The 16,655-nt window shown below is 47.7% G+C and overlaps 1 protein-coding gene across 5 annotated transcripts in view; it reads right to left on the reverse strand.

Moving 5' to 3' along the window:
• The window catches only part of RPH3AL (rabphilin 3A like (without C2 domains)), a 136,741-nt gene that overhangs the window by 16,001 nt on the left and 104,085 nt on the right, over positions 1–16,655 (reverse strand). For all 5 annotated transcript variants that reach the window (XM_043478562.1, XM_043478590.1, XM_043478552.1 and 2 more), the window contains one exon: positions 9,716–9,890. In XM_043478562.1, coding sequence (XP_043334497.1) covers positions 9,716–9,890 — 175 coding nt within the window. The remainder of the gene's footprint in view (positions 1–9,715; positions 9,891–16,655) is intronic.

Consider the following 16,655-nt stretch of genomic DNA (forward strand, 5'->3'; position numbering starts at 1 on the left):
TCCTTCCTCTAATTAGAAAGCCCACATGCAGCAATGAAGACCCAGTGCAGCAATTAAAAAACAAAAGAACAGCACCAAATATCTTTTAAAAAAAAAAAAAAAAGCAAGAGAGACAATAGGGAGGGGTGGGGACTGCGGCAAACCAGAGACTGCAGGGTCTCTGTGAAGGGGAGGTTGCCACTTAGCCTGTCCAATTTATCCAGGGAGGGGCAGTATGGCTAGACCTTCTGATTGTCAAAAAAAGAAGCCAGAACCCTATATTCTTTTTAATGAGAATTCTCTACCTTTTAAAAAATGTTGTTAATTAATTTAAAGCAGTGAGTCAGGGGGAGTCACTGTTCCACCAGTTTGTGACCTACAACACCAGCAAATGTCCAAGCCTCCCAGGACAGATGGCACCTTGCCTCCGAGCACAGAAGCCCTCCTGCTCTGCTCTGCCTGCTTCTCTGAGCCTCGGCCAGCCTGCCTCCCCCACCCCCCTGCACACAACACGCATTCCCAGCTGCTCTGAAGGCTGCAGGGAGTCCATGCACCATGTCCAGGCTGATGTGACAGAAATGGCAAGTCCTGAATCTGCTGGGGAAACACTGGGGATGATTGGGGGGTTGGGAGAAGGCAGTTAAGAGCCCCCAAGGAGCTTCCAAAATGCTAATTTCTCAGGAACAGGGCTTCCAAAATGTTAATTTCTCAGGAACAGAGAAAGAAGGAAGGCAGCATAGCAACAACTGGCTCTGGGCAGTGAGCAATCCTGTCTGAAAATAAAACATTTTACAATCCACAACCGTGGCTCATTAAGAATGAATGGATCTACTGGTATAAATAGCATGCTGCGTTAAGAAGTCAGGAAACAGCATATGCGTTTGATGGAAAAACGGCCGCCACGAAACTGTTTATTAGCTCAGCCGGCTACAGCTCTGTGTTAACGAGACAGAGGTCTCAAGTTCAAAGCGGAGTGGCTGCCTTGATCTTGGGCCATAGACTGTGTCTCCATTCTCCCAGTCCCGGTTACAACATGGGGGCATAACTCTGCATACACAGTAACAAGCCTACAGTAAGCTTCTCCTAGTGTCTGAGTTATAGTGTCCCTAGTAAAATATCCAGCCTCTGTTTGAATGCTCCCAGTGACAAGGAGCTCACTATCCTATAAGATATAAAACATACAACTCTGTGGTTCAATGGCTATTGAGCAACAGAGATAAATTTCCCCCTGCTCTGTTCCAGCTCTGCTTGTGGGGAAAACAGCCTCAAATTGGGCCTCACTGGCCACACCATCTATAATACCTGATGGGATACAGGCTAGATGCATAAACAGCAGCCTGAGCAGAAGGGAGCTGGGCCAACACATCCTCCCCAAGTGAGGACATGGGGTCCTGAGAGTGGGAACAGAGGCTGAGACTGAAGGGTGTGCAGACTTGCAGTTGTGTCCAACTGGGGCGAGCAGAGGCTGGGGAATGGAGCTGATCTCAGAGTTCCCTGAGAAGCAGAGGCAGCTGCTACTCTGAGTCCCAGCACCACAGGCCTGGAAAGGCCTTTCTGTCCACCCCTGCTTCTGGAAGACCTTCCTCAGCAGCCTGCCAGCAACCCCTGACTTGAGCTGTCCTTTGTTGTCTGTTCTTAGCAACCCAAAGCCCTTGAACCAAGTCCAAGAGGGGAAAGCCAGTGCATGTGGCAGGAGCGTGGGCCAGGACTTAGGAACCTGGAGCCCATGTGACCTTGGGCAGATGTCCCCCTCCTCATCCATCACTCAGAGTCAATTTCACATCCATAACTGCCCCACAGGCTGTTCTGAGCATCAGAGGAGATAATGGCCGTGAGTCAAGGAGCCCTGGCTGAGGCCAACACAGCATTCATGACTCGGCTTCTCCAGGGGGCCAGGAGATGGTGGCGAGAGGGTGGAAAGATTGGCTGAGGGGTCATTCAGGAAGGGTGGCCCCAGGCAAAACATTTGTGGTTGAGCTGAATCAGACCACTCAACCCAAACAACCCCAAAGCTTGCTTTCACTGGACCGCAAACACAGAACACAGTTTAGAATCCCAAAAAAATTTGTTTCAAGTCTAGCAAACCAATGAAGTGATAAGGAAACTGATTTTTCTTAAAACTACCCAACTGGAACAAATCTGAAGCTCAATATACTTTTCCAGAACAGACCTTGAAGGGAACCCATGTGTTATTCTATTCAATTCCATCCAGGAAGCCTGTGCTCTGCTCAGGGGGATGATGGGGAGGGGGTGGGAAGGCTCTTGCGGAGGGTCCTGGGAGGGATTGTGACCCAGGCCTCAGCAGGGAGGGGAAAGTGAGTTTGCCTCGTGGCTACTGGGAGCTCAGGCACCTGCCTGTGCTCAGCTGGGGCTTTTCGGGGTGTAGGGAGGAGGGCAGAGTGGAAAGGCCACCCTGATCTGGCCAGGCCATAGAGAAGTGATAAAAGCGTTAGGTGATGGGACCCCAGCCCCAGGATCCCTAAGAGAGGTGAACACAGCAGAACCTCACTGATCCAGGGGTTGGTGCCCTAGGAACCTTGGCTCTCCAGCCCCCATCTTAGAAAAGCACACACATCCTAAAAAACCCTCAGAGCAAGCACTATATGGACCGGAGACTTGGCTTCCTTGGTGGCTCAAAGGGTAAAGAATCTGCCTCCAAAGCAAAAGACCCAGGTTCGATCCCTGGGTCAAGAAGATCCCCTGGAGGAGGGCATAGCAACCCACTCCAGTATTCTTGCCTAGAGAATCCTATGGACAGAGGAGCCTGGCAGGCTACAGTCCATGGGCTAGTGAAGAGTTAGACATGACTGAGCGACAAACGTTTACTTCCTTGGGGCTTCAGCCCAATCCCCACCCCATCTCAGGTGCGTACAGCCACTGCTGGCAAAGGTGGACAGACCAACCACAGAGCAGACCCAGGGCAATGCTGTCTCCCAGTCACACACTGGGGGATGAAGACAATAAGCCCCATCACATTAAGTATTCTAGCACTGGAGGTAGAGAGGTACAAAATCCTATCTGAGAAAAATGGCCACACTTAATGACTTGGGTCAGATCAATTCAGCTCTCCATCAATAGGGAATGAGGCTCCTCTAGCACAAGTACCAGCCTGCTTCTATTGTGATGCAAGGCTGCAGAAGCAAAAAGCTTAATTTTCTAGCCTCTTCTTTGAACTTTTTTCTTTTCTTTATAGTGATGGCTGGAACTGTAGCAACCATCTTACAACCATGAGGGAAAGAGCAAGAATGATAAAGACATCTGTCCTGACATAACTGAGCTGCTGAACCAAAGTCTCAGCTGCTTCCTCTAAGCTTTCCAGTATACAAGAAAAAAAGAAAATAACCCCTTATTTCCCAAATATGCCACATTAATATCCCCATTCCCAGCAAATATCTTTCCATATGTTGCCCAAAAGTGAGAATCCAGTTGAAAGGAAAGAAACCTTCAAAAGATGTGGCCCAACTCTAAAGGGATTAAGACCCAAGAGCCCACAGTACCATTTCTACCATTTATATATTATATTTCACAGAGGAACAGAGGGGCCTGGGATGCACAAAAACTGACTATATTTTATTGCCGCCATGAACTTGGAGCAACGACCTGCCAAGGGAAAGTAGCATGGTGCCCACATCCCAGCTGGACTGATTGGGTGGGAGGGTGGAGCCCTGCCCCCAGAGACAGCCAGGTTAGACCCAGGGCCAGTCAGAGGGGGAACTCAGGACACACTGTTTCCCATCCCCTCCTGGAGAAAGGATGAACGTCCTGCTATGAGTAAGCCTGTATGGGGCTTACCAAGGGGTTCTGCAGGCAGATCCTTGACCAAAAGCAACGCCCAGTGTCCAGAGGAGGGAGAGCATAGCGATCTCAGGGAGTCAGCTCACCTGTCCCTGAGGCACAGCGCTCTACCAGCTCTGAGTTTAACACAGAGGAAAGAAACACTTCATATCTTTCTCTGACACATCCTTTGTGTTATTTTTAACATTTAGACCTTTAATCTGTCTGCAGTGTGTTTCTGGGTACACACAGAATGGGATGGGAATCTAATTATGCTCACCCTGCTTGTTAAATAAACCAGTTATTTTTCCACTGAAGTGAAAAGCTACCTATCTTCAGCTTCCATACATCCTTGGCTCTATTATTTTTCTATTCTGATCCACTTATCTATATAAAATAGATATTCTATTTATTCTGGTAACAATACCATACTGTTTCTCTTGATTATAGTAATCTACCTTTTGGTTATAGTAACTCTTTAAAAAGTTGAAGTATAGTTGACTTACAATGTTTCAGGTGTATAGCAAAGTGATTATATATACTTTTTCAGATTCTTTTCCATTATAGGTTGTTACAACTGTGCTATATAGTAGGTCCTTGTTTATCTATTTATCCTGAAGGACTGGCCCCAGGTAGGAGACGAACACCAGTGCCAATCCAGTCCTACCTCTTGCTTCTCTCACAAACCTTGTGATTATCCAAGGAGCTTATTTTATTTTCAGTAGCTCCCAGTGTTTGAGGGCGTGCCAAGACCTGTTAGTGCTCCAATGGAGAGGATTCGTGAGCACCAAGATTCCGGCTGATTGGAAGGCAGACCTCAGGTAGCAGCTTTTAAAGTATGCAAGTAAGTCCTGAGGGACTGCAAGCAAAAGGTCCTGTTGGCCACCAGACCCATGGGGGTGGAGGAGGTGGTGGAAGGTACCTGCTGGCTTTAGTAAGGCAGACAGAACACAGCAAAGTGTCTAGGTGGACCATGGAGATGGCAGTTGGCCGGAAAAGGAGGTAAGAGATAGCAGTGTGTATTTGTTAAACCCAAATCCCCAAATGATCCCTCCCCACCTTTTCCCCTCTGGGAACCATAAGTTTGTTTTTTATGTCTGTTTCTGAGAGTCTAAGTTTGTTTTCTACGTCTGTGAGTCCATTTCTGTTTTGTAAATAAGTTTACTTGCACCATTTTTAGATTCTACATATAAGTGATGTTGTAAGATATTTGTCTGACTTCATTTAGAATGATAATCTCTAAGTCCATCCATTCTGCTGCAAATGTCATTATCTCATTCTTTTTTAAGGTTTAGTAATATTCCACTCTATGGCCTTCGGTAAGATTCCGTAATTTTCTCTATATTTGAGCTATAGTCTTTAAAAATTTGTTTCTTGACATTTTACAATTTTTGTCCCAATTGTGAATGGATTTTTCCATTTTTACTTCTAATAAGTATAGGTTAAAATTGTTGATTTTTACAGCAAATAGTTTACACCTACAGTTGCACAATAGTTTGGTATAAACTTTGATTTACTTTCTATCCTGTCACTTTCCAGTTGTCTTATTAATGCTAGTGGGTTGTTTTTGTAGATTATCTTGGTTTTCTTGTATACAATTACATCATCTACAAATAAGATAATTTTTTCTCTTTTTTGGCTGCACCCTGTACCTGCAGGATCTTAGTTCCCCAACCAGGATCGAACCCATGCCCCCTGAAGTCGAACTGAGGAGTCCTAACCACTGAATCACCAGGGAATTCCCAAGAATGTTTTCTTTTCCAATAGTAACAAGTAATTTTATTTTCTTTAGTTAACCTTATTACTTTGGTTAAATACTACAAAATACTGTTGAATGAGGGTGATGATCGAGGTATTTTTGACTTGTTCTTTGATAGAACATGGCTTCAGTGCTTTATCAGTTAATTTGATACTTGGTGCTACATTTCTGCTTCTTGGGTAATTTTTGTCATATTTAAGTATATCTTTTTATTCTCACCTTATTTAAACTTTTTATTTAGCAATTTTTTTAACCTTAGAGAGAAAGACATTTAAGAATAAGATAGAAAACCTATGAGCCACAAAGAAAGAAAAAAAAGACATACTTGACTTTACAAAAATGAAAAGAAATTGGTTTTAAATGGTAAAATGCAATATATATGGAATCTAGAAAAATGGTACTGATGAACCTATTTGTAGGGCAGCAATAGAAATGCAGACATAGAGAGCAAACTTGTGGACTCAGCAGAGGAAGGGGAGGGTGGGATGAATTGAGACAGTAGTATTGAAACATCTACATTACCATATATAAAGACAGCCAGTGGGAATTTACTGTATGAGGAAGGGAGCTTGACCCAGTACTCTGTGACAACCTAGAGGGGTGGGATGGGGTGGGAGGTGGGAGGGATGCTGAAGAGGGAGGGGACACGGCTGATTCATGTCAATGTAAGGTAGGAACACTGTAAAGCAACTATCCTCCAATTAAAAAAAATTTTTTAATAATTTAAAAAAATTAAAAAAATAAAAATAAATTTAAAAAAGAATGAAAAAAATGCAAAATGCTATAAGTAAAGACTAAAGCCAAACAAAATGTAAAGTCAAGGAGAAAAATATTTGCAACTCATTTAATATATAATTAATATCTATTAATACAAATCAGTAAGAGGAAATAAACAACATAATAAAAAATGAGTGATGAGTTTAAACAGCCAATTTTAAAAAAAGGAAGCCTAAATATCAATAAATAATAAAGCTATGAAGAGATAGTCAAATGTAGAAATTTTAAAAATGCAATATCATTTTTCATCTAGTATACTGGTCAAAATGATAAACACCAATAATATTTATGGCAGGCAAGGATGCAGGTATAAATGAGCACAAAAGGCTATCATCTTCAGAATATAGTTTGGTAATGTCTATCGAGAATTAAAACACACAATCTGTTTTGGGAAACCTGCCCCATGGAAATAGAAGCATCGTACACACATAAGAATGTTTCAGTATTGCTCGCAGAGGCAAAAAGCCAGAAATCATCTGAATGCCCATAAATAGGTGAATAATTAAATCACAATATATAATATGATGGGATTTTATTCAGCCATTAAAAAGGATGCAGTAAAATCTATATCTGTTGACCTGGAGGGATGCCCATGATATTCTTTTAAGTGACAAAAAAAAAAACCAATTTTCAGAGTTATGGGTAAGAGCCTATTTTTGTTGTTAAAAACAAAACAAAAAATAACCCTATAGCAAGTATATGCTGGTAGGGACAGGGAGAAAGGGGTTTGGAGATGATGGCAGGCAGAACAGATTTTAATTTTTCATTGACTTTTGAATTGTTTACACTTGTTAAAAATATATCAGGTCTGCTCATGTATTTAAAAATTAACAAAGAAAATTTGAAGGAGGAAGAAAAGGAACCTGCCTCAGAAACATCAATACATTTCACTTGACTGCTCTGTAGACTGCAAAGTTCATGGCTTCTGTCTATCGATTCCCCTTTCTCCTCCAAGTGAAGTGCACTGGGGTGGGGGAGACATAAGTGCACTAGTCCAAAAGCAGAGAGACAGACAGACAGACAGACAGACAGAAGAGAGTGTTAGGGAGGGAGGGTCAGAGAGAGGGAGCTGGTGTCACCATGAGCCTCCACATCAGGGAGCAGGGACTGTGGGGCGGGAGGGGATGCTGTCTTTGGGGACCCCAGAGACAAGAGCCCCGGAAGAGGGCTGCCTCAGCGGGGCAAGGTGGTTTTCACCGCCTCCAAGTGTCTCCAAAGAATTGATGCTTTCAAACTGTGGTGCTGGAGAAGACTCTTGAGAGTCCCTTAGACAGCAAGGAGATCAAACTAGTAATCCTCAAGGAAAGCAACCCTGAATATTCATTGGAAGGACTGATACTGAAGCTGAAGCTCCAATACTTTGGCCACCTGACGCAAGGAGCCAAAGACCCTGATGCTGGGAAAGTTTGAGGGCAAAAGGAGAAGGGATCGACAGAGGATGAGACAGTTGGATGGCATCATGGACTCAATGGACATGAATCTGAGCATACTCTGGGAGATGGTGAAGGACAGGGAAGCCTGGGTGCTACGAAGACCAGGCTTAGCAGACAGGCTCCAATCTGGACCACAGACTGCAGCTCTGGCCCCAGCCTGCTGCCTGGCACCCAGCATCACTGACGATGGGGTTGCAGGTGGCAAGCAGAAGCCACTTGCCTATGCCCTTATGGTCTGGGAGCCTGGGGGGTTTCTTACCTGGTCTGCAGAGGGAGACCAAGTTCATATTGGGGTAGAGGGGTGACCTCCACGTTGCCTGGCCTGGCTTCGCTGCAAACTCAGTTAATAAGGGATGCCAGATCCAAGTGTGTGGGCTGCTTGCCTCCTCGCCCACATAATTAAAAGGCCATCTGTGTGTCTGTGTGGCTGAGGAGAAGATAAGAGAAGGTCTTGCCCTTCCCCAGGGATGTGTGTGTTTGTGTGTGCACGTATGTGCCACACCAGGGCTGGAGCAGAGAGGGCAGAGAGGCCCCTTTGGGGTAAGGTCTCAAGGCCTCTTCTCAAGCTATGGGAAGCAACATTCCAGGCCTGCACTCTCCACAGCCATGTCTCTTCCCTTGGTCTGAGGGACATAGACCGGCTGGGGCAGGAGAAAGCCCCAGTGCTGAGGGTGGGAAAGGAACGCCTCTCTGGCCACCCTCTGCCTGCCCAGGCTCCACCTGCACTTGCCATGGTCCCCATCAAGACTCATCTGTGGCAGCAATGGGCAGTGATGGCAGGGAGGGCCAACTCATGGGAATTAAAAATGCAAACAGAGTCCAGGAGAATTAGCCAGGAGGGCGGGCTGCAAAAAACCAAGTGATGCCGATAAAAAAATGTCTGGAGAACAGAGGCTAAGCTGTTAATGCTGATTATGTCTGGAAGGGCTGACCTCCAGGGCACTTTTACCTTGTAAATTATACCATATGACAACTCTCAAAATTGTATAACAAACATGCCTTACTTTTGTAACAAGACAATCAAAGTCCAAACGATATGAAGATAAATGCCACGTCATAATCCAAAGACGGCGATGTTCGGGAGCCACTCAAAAGCAGCTGCCACGTCCACTAACTTGGGTCCATCGCCCCCCAGGGTCAGGATAAGCCCTCATCCCTCTGGGCCACCGTGTCTCCTGTAGGACCTCAGACCCTGAGTCTTGGGCTAGAACTCGGGCACTTCCAGGCACAAGGAGCCAGAGCCCCAAGGGCAGGACCTCACCTTTCGTTTCCAACTTGGCCACACTCATCTGAGAAAATCCCTCCCCTTCTCTGGGCTTCAGGCTACTCATCTATGAAATAGGGCTATAAAATAGCTGCCCTGTCCACTTCTGGAGCCTGTTGTGAGACCAAGAGCTTTGAAAATAAAATTGCAAACACTAAAACATCATGCAAGCAGTAGAGAGCCATCCACCATGCTTGGCACTGTTGTCATGACCTGTGATGGTAGCCATTTCCTCTTCTGACGGTGGCCACTTAGGGCACACCCGCTTCAGCTGGCCACCACGAACACCAAGGGGCCCTGGCACACTATCTGTTTGCTTGTCAGGACCAGGGAAGCCAAGGAGCCCCTTTTTCTGAGACATAAGACAAGTGATGAGAAGAGATGGTATACATCTGCCTTAGAAAGAGGCATTTTCATCCTTTGCAAGAAACCTCAATTGACATCACATTTCTTCACACATCCATAGCGCTGCTCACAGCAGCCCTGCCCCCAAATTTGTGCTTGGTTGTGACACGGCCCACAGGGGCCCCTCCCACTGGAAGCAAGCACCCTGCTGAGGTCCAGCCGCCCATGTGGTGCAGATAGAGCCGAGGGCACAGAGAGGGATGCAGACCTGTGTGGGCTGCGTGGGGGTGTGGCGGGCACTGGCCGGCGCCCGAGGCAGCGCCTGGCGGGTTGATGAGCCGAATGTTGGCTGCGGTCCCGGGAGGGGGGTGATGGGGACCTTACCTCTCCCTCGGGCCCAGGTATAGACGCGGCTGGTCTCAGTGCTTCTGGGCTCTTGCTCTGCCGGCTCCACAGGCAACGGTCGGAAGGAGGGGTGATCGGCCTGGCCGGGGGTCTTCAGGGGCAGGATGAACTTGGGGATCCCTTTGTAGAACCAGGCCCCTGACCTCTTCCAGACCTGGTGGGGGGAGACATCGGCTCAGAGCACAGGATACAGAGCAGCTCTCCCTGTGACATGAGCCCCCCGCCCCTGAGCCAGCCCTCCCTCCCAGATGGTGTGCAAGAAGCCATTGCCTCCCTCCTGCCCTCCCCCCCGCTATCCCTCGAGATTCTGGGCAGAGACACAAGAGGCGGAAGGAAGAGCCGGGCTGGCCACAGCCTGGTATTGGCCGTGGTCTTGGAGAGCTTCTTGGGAGGCGGTCATCCCTATGCAGGGCACAGACAGGCCGGAGCTCAGAGTGAGCCACAGATTAGAATTCAGGGCAGAGACTGAGGTGAGGTCCCGGAACCCTTAACATCTGCTTCAGAAAACATCAAGTGCTCCGTAATCTCTTTCCTGATGAAGGAAATGCCTTCAGGGCATTTGTAAGAAGAGTAGGAGTGGGTAAAGGAAGGCCATGACCTTTTCCGAGAAGAGGAACCTTGGGGGTGGTCAGAGCAGCCATGCTGGGGTTGAATCCTAGATCTGTTGCCCTGCAGCCGGGAGATCTGGACGCATCGACCCCCCGCGCCCCCCCCCTACTCCCAGTTTCATCTTTGGTAGGTGGGAGGCAGGAGCAGCGCTGGCTCCTGGGGCGGCCAAGAGGATCAGGCTCACGTGTGAATGTAAATCCCCACAACCTGGGCCCAGGCACGGAGCAGCCACTCGACAGACAAGGTGCCCACGACCCTCACGGTCACCCTCCTCGTCTCATCTGAGGGACGTGCAACCAGGGGACCAAGTCTCCTACTCAAGAGGGACAATTTCACAGCAGAAGACCAGGACTTCCCAGGTGGTCCAGAATCCGCCTGCCAATGCAGGGGACATGGGTTCAATCCCTGGTCCAGAAAGATCCCACATGTCAGGGGACAACTAAGCCCACGTGCCGTAACTACTGAGCCTGCCCACCTAGAGCCTGCGCTCTGCAAGAGAAGCCACCACAGTGAGAAGCCCGAGCACTGCAACGAGGGAGGAGCCCCCGCTCGCCACAACTAGAGAAAGCCTGTTCACAGCATCGTTAACCCGGCGCAGTCAGAAATAAATAATAATAATTAAAAAAAATCAGAAGACCAGAGTCTGCCCTCATTCTCTAGAGGACAGTGTTTCCCACTCCCTGACCCTCTGCACCACCCTGCTTCTGTGGGATGTTAGCAGGGGCTGGGCCAAAAAAAAAAGGAAAAAAAGAACAAAATAAAGAAGAGTCCCTGATCATGTACCCCATACTGTACAGTGAGAAGCATTCAATTAAACCAAGCTGTTACCGCAGGACTTCTCAGAGCCTTTAACACACAAATGTGCATAATGATCTCCAATAGGGCAAAAGGAGATGCAGTGCTTCCCAGTGGAACCTACCCAGCAAGTTTTCCTACAGAAACTCAATCCTAGTGATGGGTCTACATAACCGTAACTGTGGCACTTCATGGTACAGCGCTTCCTGTTCACTTGTGGATTGACGTGTGCCTATTTTTCCAAACAGATGGCAGTCACCTCCTTATGCTCCAGAGTGACAGACTCAGGACCACGGAGTCCAAACCCTGTCCCAGACACGAGTCACTGAGCCCTCCCTTCCAGCTTCCCAGTGTAGAAGGGCCTGTGTTTGGGTGTGGCTCTTGAATAACATAATAAAGTTATGTTCTGTTCCCTGGTGGCTCAGATGGTAAAGAATCTGCCTGCAATGCAGGAGACTGGGGTTCAACCCCTGGGTCAGGAAGATCCCCAGGAGGAGGAAATGGCAACCCACTCCAGTATTTTTGTCTAGAAAATCCCATGGACGGAGGAGCCTGGTGGGCTACAGTCCATGGGGTCACAGAGAGTCAGACATAACTGAGTGACTAACACTACACTTGAATAACACAGAACCCATCTAGCGGGATGAATGCTTCATGGAGCCACCTTAGAAAACCCTTTCTGATCCTCTCGCAGCCCTCCTACAATATGTATTTATTTCTTTGAATCAGTAATGTATGCATAAGATCTAAAATTCACAAAGTGTGAAATCAAAATGTCTCCTCCCCCATTCCGAGAGGCATCCAGTGATAACGGTTCCTTGAGGACGCTCTATTATTATCCCCATTTTCCATATGGGAAAACTGAGGCTTGGACAAGTCAAGCAACTTGCCCAACACCAGTTCACCATTCTGTTGGCCTCTACATCACACCAGAGGTCCTACAGTCTCATCTCAACAGTCTAAAGATGTGCAGTGGGGGCTCTCTAAATTGTGGTTGTGAGTGCTAAATCCTCAGTAGGTCACTCATCAGCGCCATGGACACCAAGGGTCTGGATGCTTAGAGGGCAGAGAAGTGCCATAGAGAGAGAGGAGATAAACACAAACAGTCACTGGCAAGGCCACCCTGTTCCTGCAGAGCTGCTGCGTGGCTCCTGAGACCAGGTGCCCAAGCCCAAAATGCCATGGGGAAGCTGGCGAGGGGCTTACCTGGCCTCCCTCTGCTAAGCGGAGGCCTGGGTATCCAACAATGCTGGCATTGCCTGCCCTCCCCTGGTACCCAACCTACTGCCTCCACGTGTGTGAGCCTCAGGGAGACCGAGTGAGGCGACCCTCTGTGACTGGTGGGGTCTGGGCAGGTTTAGGACCTGCACTGCACTGCCTCCCTAAACAGCCATGGTTCTGCTTTGTCTTTTTTTATTTATATTATTCCTGAGAAATACATACAGAGCAAACAAAATTAGGGTCTTCCTTCATAGCTCAATTGGTAAAGAATCCCCCTGCAATGCAGGAGACCCCACTTTGACTTCTGGGACAGGAAGATCTGCTGCAGAAAGGATAGGCTACCCACTCCAGTATTCTTGGGCTTCCCTTGTGGCTCAGCTGATAAAGAATCCATCTGCAATGAGGGATACCTGGGTTCATCCCTGGATTGGGAAGGTCCCCTGGAGAAGGGAAAGGCTACCCACTCCAGTATTCTGGCCTGGAGAATTCCATGGACTGCACAGTCCATGGGGTTGTAGACTCAGACACGACTTTCACTCACTCACTCACTCACTGGTAGCTCAGCTGATAAAGAGTCTGCCTTCAATGAGGGAGACCTGGGTTCTATCCCTGGGTTGGGAAGATCCCTGGAAAAGGGCATGGCAACCCACTCCAGTATTCTTGCCCAGAGAATCCCCATGGATAGAGGAGCCTGGCAGGCTACAGTCCATGGGGTTGCAGAGAGTCGGACATGACTTAGCAACTAAACACAGCACAGCATGTGCAAAATTCAGGCAATAACAAGAGAGCATAATGAAGACAGCCACACAGACAGAGCCCTGCTTAACACTGGGCTGTGAATTCTCTTACACCCTTCCCTGGCATACACCCAATTCAGTCTCCTCCCCCTTCTTTCCTTCCTTCCTTCCTCTTTTGGAAGAATAAATCACATAGATGTATTCTATGATACTTAACTATATATCATAGCAGTTGTTCTGTGTTAATAAATATTGTAATGGTCTCTATATCAAACTATGGTTTATATTTATTAAACTTAGTTAAATCACCCTCTGCCCCACTATTGATGAATGCTTAAATTGTTTCCTATTTTTCACGCTTCTGAACTGAGCTGCAACCAATGCCCTGACACACCCAAGAGACAGGCTTCGGCTACTGCCTTAGGAAGTATTCCCAGGAGATGAACTGCTGGGTCAAAGGATGTGTGTTCATTAAGATGACACATATTGTCAGCCTGCCCTCCAGGAAGAAAAGTCAGTTCCCCAGTGGGGCAGGACCCCACACTATGCTGTAAATTTACCCTCTAAACCATTTCTAAGTATACAGTTCAATAAGTTAAGGACATTCACACTGTTGGGTAGCATATCTCCAAAACTCTTTCTATCTTGTAAAACTAAAACTATTTTTTAAAATTTATTTTAATTGGAGGCTAATTACTTTACAATATTGTGGCGGTTTTTGCCATACATTCACATGAATCAGCCATGGATTTACATGTGTTCCCCATCCTGAACCCCTCTTCCCCTCCCTCCCCATCCCATCCCTCAGGGTCATCCCAGTGCACCAGCCCCGACCACTTGTCTCATGCATCGAACCTGGACTGGCGATCTATTTCACATATGATAACATACATGTTTCAATGCTATTCTCTCAAATCATCCCACCCTCGCCTTCTCCCACAGAGTCCAACAGTCTGTTCTTTACATCTGTGTCTCTTTTGCTGTCTCGCATATAGGATCATCGTTTCTAAATTCCATATATATGCGTTAGTATACTGTATTGGTGTTTTTCTTTCTGACTTACTTTGCTCTGTATAATAGGCTCCAGTTTCATCCACCTCACTAGAACGGATTCAAATGTATTCTTTTTAATGGCTGAGTAATATTCCATTGTGTATATGTACCACAGCTTTCTTATCCATTCATCTGCTGATGGACATCTAGGTTGCTTCCATGTCCTGGCTATCATAAACAGTGCTGCGATGAACACTGGGGCACACGTGTCTCCAAAACTAAAAAACTTGACCCATGAAACAAGTCCCCACTCCCTTCTCCCTCTGGGCCTGGTGACCACTGTTCTACTTTCTAGGAATTAAGTGGAATCATACAGTAGTTGTCTTTTTGAAGTACATACAGTATTTGGTTTATTTCACTGAGCGTAATGTCCTTGGGGTTCATCAGTATGGGACTTCCTTCCTTTTTGAGGCTGAATAATATTGTTTTATGTATATATCACACTTTCTTTATCCACTCATCCATCATTGGACACTGGGTTGCTTCCACCTTCTGGCAAGTCCTTTGTTTATTTAACATTTTGTCTATACCATGAGGCATGTGGGAATCTTAGTTTGATCCCCAATCAGGGATCAAACCTGTGCCCCCTGCCCTGGAAGCACAGGGTCTTAACCACTGGACAGATAGGTAAGTCCCTTGGCTGGTCCTTTATTTTTATCTGTCTCTCCCACAAAAGTCTACCACTCAGGGGGGAGGCCCAGGGCCCCTCTGCTCACTATTGACCTTCAAGCTCCTAGAACACATCTGATACACTGGCTGAATGACTGAATTGGCAGGCACCGGTTGCTCGTTGGAGCTTGTCCTAATCCATAACGTCTGGCGCCTTCCTGGGGAAGTGGCCTGAGGGTTTCACCCAAGTTCTTGTAATTAATCAAGTGGATTTACCACTTCATATTTAAGAGGAATAAACAGGGAGTGCCTAGCAGGACGTGCCGTGCACCTTCCTGACTCGTGACCTCCAGGGCACAAGGCAGCCATGTGCTCCCAGTCTTTCCTCAAGTAGCAGGGAGACCCACAGCCCCAGCTGCCCCTGCCTGCCCTGGCACATCACAGCCAGCAGGCCCCGCGCCATCAGCCTCACTTCCTGTTACAACGATCCACCCTACCACCCACTTAAAAAACGTTCATCAGTCAAATTCTTTTGGAAAACAGGATAAAGAGCATAGGATCCAAAATATTAGATTGAATTGCATGAAACTCTTGATATTCAACCTACTTTTTTTATATGCAACCATTTTTGACCTATAAAAACCCTTGCAAATTTCATATAATTCACCCCAATATTTATGCTCAGCAGGGGCCATGGCCCTACCAGTCTGCCAGGCCTGCAGGGCCTCCCTGGGGTCTAGTGGGCAGGTGAGTTCAGTTCACTGTAACAGGGCTTCAGTCTGTCTGTTTCTCTCATGCTGGCGCTGCAGTCCCAGTGGAAGGCTGGTACTACTGAGATGGGCAGAGATCAGACAGACTGGCGGAGGATCCTGGACCAGCTAGAGGAGCAGCACTTCCTGATTCCTCCAGGCTGGAATGGGGGTGGTGGAGGTGGAGGGTCAGGTGAGAGCACACAGGTGCATCACCTTGTATGGGAGGCACAGGATGTACAGGTGCATTCAAGATGCTGTCCGGGTTTTGGAAAATGCCTTCTGCATGGGAGAAAGCTGGACTGGTAAGGGGTGGGGGATCCCAGTTCTGAGCAGCCATCTCCCCTCCCCCCAACATGGGCCCACGCCTGTCCTCACACCTTCTCTTTCCTCACTGCCCTGCCCCCACCAACCCTGCAAGATACACCGAAGTAGCTTTTCATCACATGATTTCTGCTCTGTGCATCCAAGCCCATCACCCACAGTCAAGCATCAACACTTGACCCCCTCCCCAAGAACAGTGCTGGGAAGAGCGCTCCATGGAAATTAACCCCCAACCACCAGGTCTCAGGCCACAAATGGGGCAAACATTTGCTTTCTAGAGAAGCCATGAGATTCTGCAGAGTCCTGCTCTGTTCCTCACGTGTTCCTCACTGTGATAAAGGCAGCAAAGCACCCAGCCTCGTAAATGCCATTTAAGGAGGAAAGACCCACACAGCCCCCATGGCACTTGCAGGAGGTAGGAGGTGGGGGGTGGGGGGTGGGGGGTGGGTGGCCTCAGCCTTAAATCCTCCTCACGCACTGCTTGGCACTCTGAGCTCTGCTTCGAGGCGTTCATCCCGATTTCAGCTCACGGCCAAGCTGACTGCAGATACTGATGGATATTAGCCAAGCTGTTCCCAGGGAATTTTAATTACCATGATAACAATCACTCATCATCGGCATTTCCTAAAGGGCTCTGGCTGGAGAAGGTGGTAATTGACAGACCTTGTTGGACAGGAGGGCAGGCCTGGGGGAACAGCCTAGGGGAAGATGAGAAGGCGGGGTGGCCTAAGACCTCTGACCCTGTCCACTGCTCTGCCTTCCCTGTGTTACCGCCTCTCCGCTCCTCCCACAACTCAATAGTGCACCTATGTGAACTCAGGT

The sequence above is a fragment of the Cervus canadensis genome, chromosome 1 (assembly GCF_019320065.1).
Source record: "Cervus canadensis isolate Bull #8, Minnesota chromosome 1, ASM1932006v1, whole genome shotgun sequence".
NCBI classification, from domain to species: Eukaryota; Metazoa; Chordata; class Mammalia; order Artiodactyla; family Cervidae; genus Cervus; species Cervus canadensis.